This window comes from Medicago sativa, chromosome 6, assembly GCF_051527215.1.
Source record: "Medicago sativa cultivar Bolivia chromosome 6, Bolivia_mono, whole genome shotgun sequence".
In the NCBI taxonomy this organism is placed as follows: Eukaryota; Viridiplantae; Streptophyta; class Magnoliopsida; order Fabales; family Fabaceae; genus Medicago; species Medicago sativa.
In genome coordinates this window covers 42,768,290-42,778,554 of record NC_140754.1, presented here as the reverse complement: position 1 = coordinate 42,778,554, position 10,265 = coordinate 42,768,290, and the positions used below count along the sequence as shown (strand labels likewise).

General features: G+C 32.3%; 1 protein-coding gene and 1 pseudogene across 1 annotated transcript; both read right to left on the bottom strand.

Annotated features, from left to right (window-relative positions):
* Window positions 1-303: 303 nt before the first annotated feature.
* Window positions 304-2,600, bottom strand: LOC146915263 (GDSL esterase/lipase At5g22810-like). Its single transcript, XM_085716341.1, has 5 exons — window positions 2,286-2,600; window positions 1,916-2,046; window positions 1,407-1,640; window positions 700-955; window positions 304-593 (listed from the first exon to the last, which is right to left on the bottom strand). Exons 1-5 carry the CDS (start codon window positions 2,566-2,568, stop codon window positions 382-384), a joined length of 1,116 nt encoding a protein of 371 aa, XP_085572467.1. The 5' UTR covers window positions 2,569-2,600; the 3' UTR covers window positions 304-381.
* A 3,697-nt stretch (window positions 2,601-6,297) lies between these two features.
* LOC146915262 (uncharacterized) lies at window positions 6,298-8,035 on the bottom strand (annotated as a pseudogene).
* Window positions 8,036-10,265: the final 2,230 nt, after the last annotated feature.

Below are 10,265 nucleotides of genomic sequence, written 5' to 3'. Positions count from 1 at the left end.
TTCTTCAATTTAAGTTTTATTTTAATTCACAACAAAATTAGTACAAAAATCATAAGTTTTTCAACCAAATGGTTTTCTTTTCTCAAGATTTTTCAACCAAATTTTATTTCTATAGTTTTCTATATTTAGCTAAAGTTGTTCATAACTTTACCAAAAAACTTAAGGATAGCTCAATTTATTGAGCATAAATAAGAAAGACAAAAATTGCATAACTAACATAAGAATCAATACTATTTTAAAGCAATGTGTAGATAATTGTAGAAAACCAAATTCTTTAATCGAGAGACTTTGCTATTGCTAAATACAAATATTTCTATTTTCTTTAACCAGAATATTTGAATCATATCAGACTAAATTAATTAAAAGTAAAGTATTATTAGACTAGGGAACTGTCGGATTAGAATATACAAGGGTGGTTGCAGCCGGAATCAAACGATCCATCAAAAACTTATTTGTTGCCTGTGTGGGATGAAAACTATCCCAGAATACATATTTCGAGGCATCTACACATGTTCCTATGCTCGTCATATTGCAAAATTTAGCAACCTCTAGCAAGCCTGACCCACAACAAGCCTTCCTTGCTTCAAAAAATCCTGTTTGTATGAATTCCACACATAGAAATAAAAAAATTAACAAACTATGTTGATCATAAGCAATAAATAAGATAAACTAATAGGTATAGTGTAATTGGATTTGTACCAAAATCAGAAGGTCTGATAATAAGTTCATAGAGAGGTTGGTAAATGTCAAAGATGACCAGTTTGACCCCAGGCAGCATTTTGACCAAGTTCTCCGTAGTGATGTTAAGTTTCTTATTGAAATCCAAAGCTATAAGGTTTATTTTTTCTACGCACTTGTTTGTGTGATATCCAAACATAGTGATGATTATTGGCAAACAACCTATTGGAGGTAACGTTGTTACACCAATCTTCCTTGCTCCTAGTGCGTATAAATTCTGTCACATAGATGCAAAGAAATTCAAATTAAAAACAAACAAGAATATATATTATGTTCGATAAGGATGATATTGTAAGGGAAAGATTTTACCTTTTTCCACTTTTCTAATATTTAACATTATATTAAAAAGGATGTCTCAATAAAAAATTTTAAAAAAATATTAACTATTATTGGAAAATAGTGGCTCTATAACATAGTATAATTTAAACAAATCACCAATATGATATTCAATTTAGTACAAGCTATTGTTAAAGATTGGAGCTATAACATTGTTGCAATGCAGAATTTAAATAAACTGTTATTATCCACTATCAATAACACATATATTATGAGTCTCCCCTCCCAAAAATTAGGTTTAAAATAATCTATCTTTCTCATCCCCTCCCTTTAGAACGAATCTTAATTTAAATATTTTCTAAGGCAAGATGGAAAGGTTGAGAGGTGCATGCCTGAATGAAATTAGAGTAGTCTTTCATAAGAATGTCTGAGAATTGGTAAGGTGAATACATGTTCTGGAGTAATGGATCTATGAAATAATTCTGTGCAAAATCACCAGATCCAGCAACAAGAAGATATGCTGCACCAGAAATAATTGATGATGCATTTGATTTCCCAACTATTTTCTCCAATTCCGCCTGACAATCCTTGTAGAGTTCCAATTGCGTCATTAATGGAACTACATTCTTCACACATGAAACACACACAAAAAATGTTTTTTTCCCGATAAATAACAAGAATTGCTAATTAATATATTCATTTCATGCTACACACAGTAAAGAAACTGATATATATATATATATATATATATATATATATATATATATATATATATATATATATATATATATATATATAGAGAGAGAGAGAGAGAGAGAGAGAGAGAGAGAGAGAGAGAGAGAGAGAGAGAGAGAAGGGGGGGGGGGGGGGAGAGAGTGGTGTAGAGGAATTGTTTATTTACATATTTTATTGCTGTAAGATAATGGTAACCAGAACCAGATGAGGCAAAGTTGGCACCATTCAAGATGTTGTTTCCTTTGGAATTTAAGATTCTGCAAGCTGGTTGATAAGATGTAAATCCAGCGAATTCGGCTGCAATAAATGAACATATATAGATCAAATACTAGTTCCTGTAAAAAAAAGATCAATTACTAGACAAAAAAAAAACTAGGATCCTTATAGCTGACTTTATAATGCAGTCGCCCACAGACCACTAAACTATCTTAATCTTACTAGCTTGCAATAGACTGACAATTTAAAGTTGACTGCAAATTTTTATTTTGAAATAAAATAAATTGACAACGTAGATTTTGAGGGGGTAGAAAAATCACAAGCATAGTCTACTGCAAGCTTTCCATTCGACATTCTTCCTGTTGGATTGTGCGTCACAAAGTCCCTTCCATATGGAAGAAAGTTTGCTTTAATAAAAGTGGGTAGGTTGTTGTTGTTTCCAACATCAACTATTGAGTCTCCAAATATGAAAAAAGCTGGAACTCGAGGTTCACCATTGGTTACATGGAATAACACAATAGCAAAAAGAAAAAACAAAGTTGACAAAGAACTTAAGGATTCCATATTTCTTAAATTCTTATGTGTGAAAGAACTTTTTTTCATGCAATGAGAGAAGAAATGAGAAGTGAAATTTTAACAATGTTGTTATCCTTTTATAGTAGTGGTATCCATGACCAGCCCAGGCTCTACTTCCAAGAATTTATTGAATCCATTTTTTGATGTCCACTTTGTATTCGGTGTCTAATTTAATCAGGTTAGGTGATTGCCCACTTCGACACAATTCCCAATATCCCATACATAGTCATATATAGCATTAGATAAATGATATTTGAACAATCATTTTGCAACAACTTTTTCACAATTTTCTCTCTCATACTCACATTATGTTTTTATTATCTCTCTTCCTTTCTCTTTCTATTATTTTTGACCAATAGAAATTGAAAAAAGGAAGTTGTCAACAATGGTTGTTCATATATTATTACTCATAGCATTAATATGAGGTGGAGGCGTTAACCCCTAACTATGTCTTATTCTTCTTTCAAAAAAAAAAAACACTATGTCTTATTCAATTTTAATACTGTCTGGTCCTATTTATAAGAAGACAAATGTTAACTTGTGCCCTCAAGGACACATGTTAAAGAACTTATCATAGAAATATACGTATCAAAAGTCGTGCAGTCAACTTTTTAAAAATTAAAATATTATGTTTTCCAATGCAAAGTTACTCCTTTTAGGTTCCTTAACATGTGCCCTTAGGGCACAAGTTAACATGTGCCATTAGGGCACAAGTTAACAGGTGCCCTTATAAGAAACATTTGACTTTTTTTTGATTCATTGCATAAATGATGTATTTCGTCAATATTTTAGATAAGATTCATCATTTACTCAATGAATCTAAAAAATCAATTTTTTCTTATAAATAGGACCGGAGGGAGTAAAAAAGTTTCTCCCTCCACTTCAAAATAATAGTCGTTTAAAGTTTGTGTAAGATTTTTGAAAAAATGATTAATTGTATTGATTTTAATAATAAAATTAGTCTCATTTACTAAAATACTTTTATTAATTGTAGTTCGTTTAGTAGTTAAGTTTTATGAAATTCAACAAAAAAGGGTATAAAATAGGAAAAAAATAATAAATGTTGCATTGGTATTCTAACGTGACTATTACTGAGAAAATGAAAAAAAAAAATGTTAAACAGACAATTATTTTGAGATGGATCACAAAAATCACAAATATTAAAAAAAATTGTCGGATTAATAAATTTCTCACAAATGTGTTTATGATTTACCAAATTGTTCTTTTTGTATAAATATATTTAATGTTAGCTTTTTCATATTTACATTGATAGCAATTTTTTTTAATACTTACTATCAATGTATCGTGAAATATGTAAAAGTTAACATTAAATATTTATACACAAAGGACAATTTTATAAATCATAGACACATTTGTGACATATTTATTACTCCAATAATTTATTTTTAATACCGGTGATTTTTTTTTTTGAGCAAATTTAATACCGGTGATTGGCAACGTTAATTTTAAACAAATGTATGAGGTAGACACACATTTATTATTAGTAAAAAATTCAGTTTAAAAATCACCTTTCCTTGTGCATAGGGGAGAATCAAATACTTTAACCTAGTTGTCAACTGCTACCAGTACTGCGAATTTGCGATAGTGATATACCCATGTTATAGGTTTATTAACGGAAAGACAGGCACGTGAGTGCCTGTAAATTTTTTGCTTTTTTTTATTACGTAAATATTTGAAAATTATAAACGTTATTTTTTATGAAATTTTGATTTTGATTAAAAGTAAATATTTAAATGTTTGTTGCTTTAAAAATATAACAAATCAAACTAACCATGATTATCTATTTCAATGACATCAACAATATAACAAAAAAAATGTAATCTAAATTCTTATATTTTTTAATGGTATAATTGGAATAGTAAAAAAGTAAGTATAAATATACTCATCTAGTTTGTTACACATTTTAAAGGATAAAGGAAAAAAAACTGGACATATATATATATATATATATATATATATATATATATATATATATATATATATACTCATCGTGTTTGTTACACTTTTATTTTAATATTTAAATTTACTTTTATCTATTTGTTATATGTGCTATTTGTTTTGAAAGTTGAGGGTAATTTTAGAATGAAAAAAAGTCAGCCCAAAAAGAATCGAAACATGCTATTTTCTTTATACGTAGTATAGAATATATAATTCACATTGAATAAGGGTGAAAAATATATCTTAGGCATTCGAGACATAGTCTATGTATACTCAATCCGTTTTGAAATAATTGTTTCTTTAACATTTTTTTGGGTCTCAAAATAATTGTCACATCATCATATCAATCCAGTATTGTACCCCTGAGCTTAGCTCGGTTGGTAAGGATAATGCATAATATATGCAAGGTCCGGGGTTTGAACCCCTAACGTTGTAAAAAAAATATATCAATGCAATATTTATAATAAAGGGTTTTGCTTTAGTATACCCACTTCTCTTTAAAAATGAATATTTTAGCAAGCAACACCTTTTTATTTGGACCAAAAGACCTCATTTTTGCTTTTTGAACAAATCAGAATTCAGGGATAAACTTGTAATTTTAGCTCTGTAATTACTGCCATTGTTTTTTATATACTCTATCCGTCTCAAAATAATAGTTGTTTATGGTTTATGCATCGTTTTTAAGGAAATGATTAATTGTGTTAATTTCAACAGTAAAATTAGTATTATTTACTAAAATATCCTTATATTGTAGTTAGTGAATTAATTAAGTTGCATGAAATTTAATAAATAAGAGTATAATAATCCCTCCGTTTCAAAGTAAATGTAGTTTAAGGTTTCTACCCACATATTAATAAATGCATTAATTATAACAAAGATATATGTTATTTTACCAAATTATCTTAATCAACTATTGGTTTGTCTTTCATTAAAGAAAAAATAATACTTTGGAAGAAGCGTATATTATTGCATTGGAAACTGAAAGAGAGATGTATATTATTGAATAGTACAATTGAAAAAAAGTTATTATTGCATTGAAAACTGAAAGTAACATTCATTTTGAAACAATTTTTTTTTGGGCTAAAACGACTCTCATTTTGAAACGGAGGGAGTAGTTGAAAAAAATAATAAATGTTGCATTGATAATTAAAAGTAACAGTTATTTTGAGATAAAAAAAAAAATACTAAAGAGACACTGATGGCAGAAGCTGCCCTTCAACACTTTGAGAAAGCTTCTGCAATTGAAGCTTCGATACACTGATGGCTGCTGAAGTTCTGGTTGACTCAAGGTTGCAAGAAGTTGTAGCAGCTTATGAAGCCATGAAACAAAACATTAAGTTTTTATTTCAACCATTTATCGCTTTCTTTCCTTTTGTTTGGCATTGTTAAGATATTTTTTACCCTAACATTTATCCATTTCAGCATTTCGACACTATTTCTTGCCGAATTTACTTTCTTGTGTTACTTTCATTTTCACACGATAGGCTTCATATCTTTCTTTATATGCCTTTATTTTGTACAAAAATGGCAAAAAATTACAAAAAACAGTTTCCATCTGAAAAGGTCAACCTGACCTGGATATCCATTTTGAATTCTGTCAAGAAACTTTTCTTTCTTTGTGGTAACAAATAACTACGTTTGCCATTTGCTTCTCACGTCAGGAACTATATTAATTCCTTCTCAAAAATAACATCGATTTCATGGCCAATCAACCATTCTTACTTAAATTCTCTTAAGTATTTCAATACTATCTCTGGTTTGATGGTCCCTTAACCATCTCTTGTCACTATGTAGGCTTTAAGGCTTTCTCGACCTTATTTCGACCAAATAAACAGTGATCTTGTTCCAAACAATTTTCTCAAACATGATGGTTTCTTTTACCTTTTGGTACATCATTCTATCATTCTTTACTACAAATGGCATTACTATCCGTCTACGTTTCTCTTCGAACTTAGGCTTTGGATCAGTCTCCTCGGCGTATTCTGCATCCTTCCTGACGTCCACCATTTGACATTCCGCAACTTCAGTCTCTGCCTCTCCTTTTGCTTCAACAAACAGGTTGTCGATAGCATCAATGATTGTTTCGACCATATTGTAGCCTGCAATGTCAATGTACATCATACGCGCATCTTTCAAGTGATCAGAGTCTACTTGTATTTGAGGCTTTGGCTTGTTTCCAAACTTTAGTCTGCCTTCATTAAGACCCTTCTGAACCAAATCTCTAAAAAGATAACATCGAGAGGTGTTATGTCCCAAGAAGTTATGGTATTTACAAAAACCTCTTTTCTGACGTTGTGGGATTTTTACATCCTTATGTGGTACCACTTGTCCATCAGCAACTAAGAGATCATAAATCTCCTCACATTTAGATACGTCGAATGTATACGTCTTGGGGACATATCTTTCATTGCTTGTTTCGACATGATTATTCCCAACGGAGGGCCTTAACGATTTACACGTATAAGGGGGCCCTGATTTCAACTCAGCAATATCAACCTCCTTTGCTTCGACATCACCAAAGGCTATGTCGAATTCTTGGTTGCTTTCTTTTGATGAGACAAAAGCAACCTTTTCTTTCCTGAAATGTTTCTGAGTTCTAGCCTTTTCAGCTCTTAGTCTTTCGACATGTCGAACTCTATCGGCCAACTGGACCATATCTCTTAAGTGTTGAGTGTCAAGTTTCTGCCTAATGGAACAATCTAGGCTACCAGCAGCCATTTCGACTAACTCAAGTTCAGGCACTTGAGTGAAACATCTCGCCTTTAACAATCTGAATCTATTAAGATAAACATCTCGCCAATTCTTTCAGACTTATCTTAGATTGGCCCATGTAAAACTGTTCATGGAATAACCGTTCTAATTCAGTCCAATGTTGGATCGAATGCGGTGCAAGAGTAGTAAACCATGTGAAGGCATTCTTCGTTAGAGAATTGGGGAAGAATTTCAACCTCAAATTATCATTATTTGCTAGGTCTCCTGCCTCCACCAGATATCTTGTGATATGTTCGATAGTGGTCTCACTGGTATCCCCTGCAAATTTAGTAAACTTAGGAATTTTATAACCCGTAGAAAGTTCAGATTGTAATACCAATTCCGACAAAGGAGAAATAGAGTTTGGCCTATGCAGGCCAATGTTTAAACCATTTTGAGCCATTATGTTTTCGACCAAATTGGCTATATTGTTATGTGCTCCTATGTTTTGTTGTTGGATATTCCTAACAACTTCATCGGCATTATCATTTCGATCTACCAAGATTGTTTCAGGTTGGACCTGTACCACTGGTTCGACCGGTTGGGGTTGAGGCACTATTTGTTGCCTCTGAACCATTTGTTCAACTAACCGCAATAGTTGTCAATTTTGTATTTGTGTAACCGGTTGGTAAACTGGTTGTAGGGGTGCAAAGAAATCTGCAATCCTCCCCATTTGAGTGGTTAAAGCTTAGTAACTCCTGTTTGTGTCGCTTATCAAAGGATTAAACACGACACCAATTTATTGTGTTAAAAAATTAACCATATTGTGGTTACTCTCATCCATTTGTTGTCTTAACAAATTCATTGAATGTATTGTCAACGATGTAGAGTATTCTGACCAAATATGCTAGAACTTGAGGGACTATGTACGTTTTATAAGTTGTGCTGTGAGGAAGATTGTGAAGATGATGAACCGGCATGATGAAGACCTCAGCTGTTTAGTTTTTAAGTTTTTGATGATGTTCCTTAGTATAATTTAGATAGTTTTATGTTTTTGATTAAGTAGCATGTTAAAGCACCCTAGAGTCCATATAGTTTGATCTTGATGTTATGTATCGTTTAAAAAAGTGTCAAAATTTATTTTGAATCAGTTTGAATCGACTCATCACAGTCTGAATCGATTCAATAAAGTTTCTGACTTCATGTGAATCGATTCACATATATTTGAATCGGTTCATCTATCCATCGTCTCTTTTTGCTTGAATCGTCTCACAAAACTCTCTGACTTGCATTGAATCAATTCAGAAAAAGTTTGATTCGAATCAATCTTCATCTGGGCACACTTGAATCGACTCAAATTTATCCTGAATCGTATCATCCTTTATACTTCTCTGGTCTGTCTTCTTGCTGTCAGAATCGATTCAAACATTTAGTGAATCGATTCAAGCTGTTGTTTTTGTGCGAAAATTTAGTCTTATCATCTCTCTATATAAATAGTGTCCTCCTCATAACTCCAAAAGTATTGAATCATTTGCATCTATTCTCTCTAGGTCTCAAAAACTCATTGCTCATACATAAACACTTTTTCTTAGAATCACTTTGTCTTTGAGTGTATAGATTCTCTAGGGTGTTAGTAGGGATTGTAAGTGGGTTCTCTCAAGAAGATTGATTGGGGTTAATCAAGGCTTCAAAGGATGTGAATAATCTCATTCCACCTCCAAAGGTCTTGGGGGTCTTTCTAACCGTTCTTGAAGTCGAAGGGGGTTCCTTTGCCAAACGTTGTATTGAAGACTTGAGTGAAGAGTTCGAAGGAGTGCACGGACAATTCAAGGATCCGAAGATTCAAGGAGCACCAAGTTCAAGGGGTACTTGAAGTTTGAGGGAGTAGTTTACATAGGAGTTGAAGAATTAGGGCTTTAATTTGAAGGAACTCTTGTAAACATTGTAATCAACACTTGTTACATAGTGGATGACCTTGGTGAAGGCGTACTTCATCAAGAAGAGTAGACATAGACCTAAGCGAGGACGAATTAGGGTGAACTACTATAAACACCGGTGTTCTCTCTCTTTCCCTATCCTTTTACTTTTCAATATTGCTTGTGATTAATTGAATAATTGATAGGTTAATTGCTAGTATTGATCTAAGTTGTTTTTCATTGAAAATTGCTCTAATTCATTGAGTTAGGTTTCATACAATTTGCTTAGATCAATTGATAGCAAAGTCTATTCAATTAGTCAATTACACTACTTTCTATTTTTGAATTGATAGCATATTATTCTTGTTCATAGGTTTGGTTTGAAATTTGTGCATTGTTTTGTACCTTGTTCAAGGATTGTTAATAATTGATTGTGCACAAAGATTTGTATCGTGAATCTCTGAATTCTAAGATAAAATCTTATTCCACATATATTTGGTATTTGTTGATTCATTGTTTGTGATTATTCAAGCAAATTTCAAATAGTCAATTTGTTAAAATTGTTTTTCACAAATATCCGAAAAGTTTTTCAAATGCGCTATTCACCCCCCCCCCCCCACTCTAGCTTGGTAAACATCTAGCCACATAGACCAAGAAGTGGTATCACAGTGCTTGGTCTCTTCTTACGGCTAACTACCGGAAGAGTTGATCCATATGGCTAGCAAGGAGCCCAATGGGGCGTATAATAGAGCACATATTTTCGACAGAGAAAATTATGACTATTGGAAAGAATGCATGAGTGTTCACATCCAATCGGTGGATATGGATGTGTGGGATGTCGTTGTCAATGGTCAGTTTCAACCACAAATTGCAGTCGATGGTGACAATGGTGTAGTCCTAGATAAGCCTAAAGTCGATTAGACCGATGATGACAAAAAGAAAGTCCAATACGATTTGAAGGCACGAAATATTCTCATCTCCTCTCTTGGAGTAAATGAATATCATTCCGTCTCTCATTGTAAGACCGCCAAAGATATGTGGGATGCATTGGAAACCCTTCACGAAGGAACCGATGAAGTTAAACAATAAAAAATTAATACACTTGTGCAACAATATGAACTCTTTTGCATGAATGATGGTGAATCTATCTCATCCTTG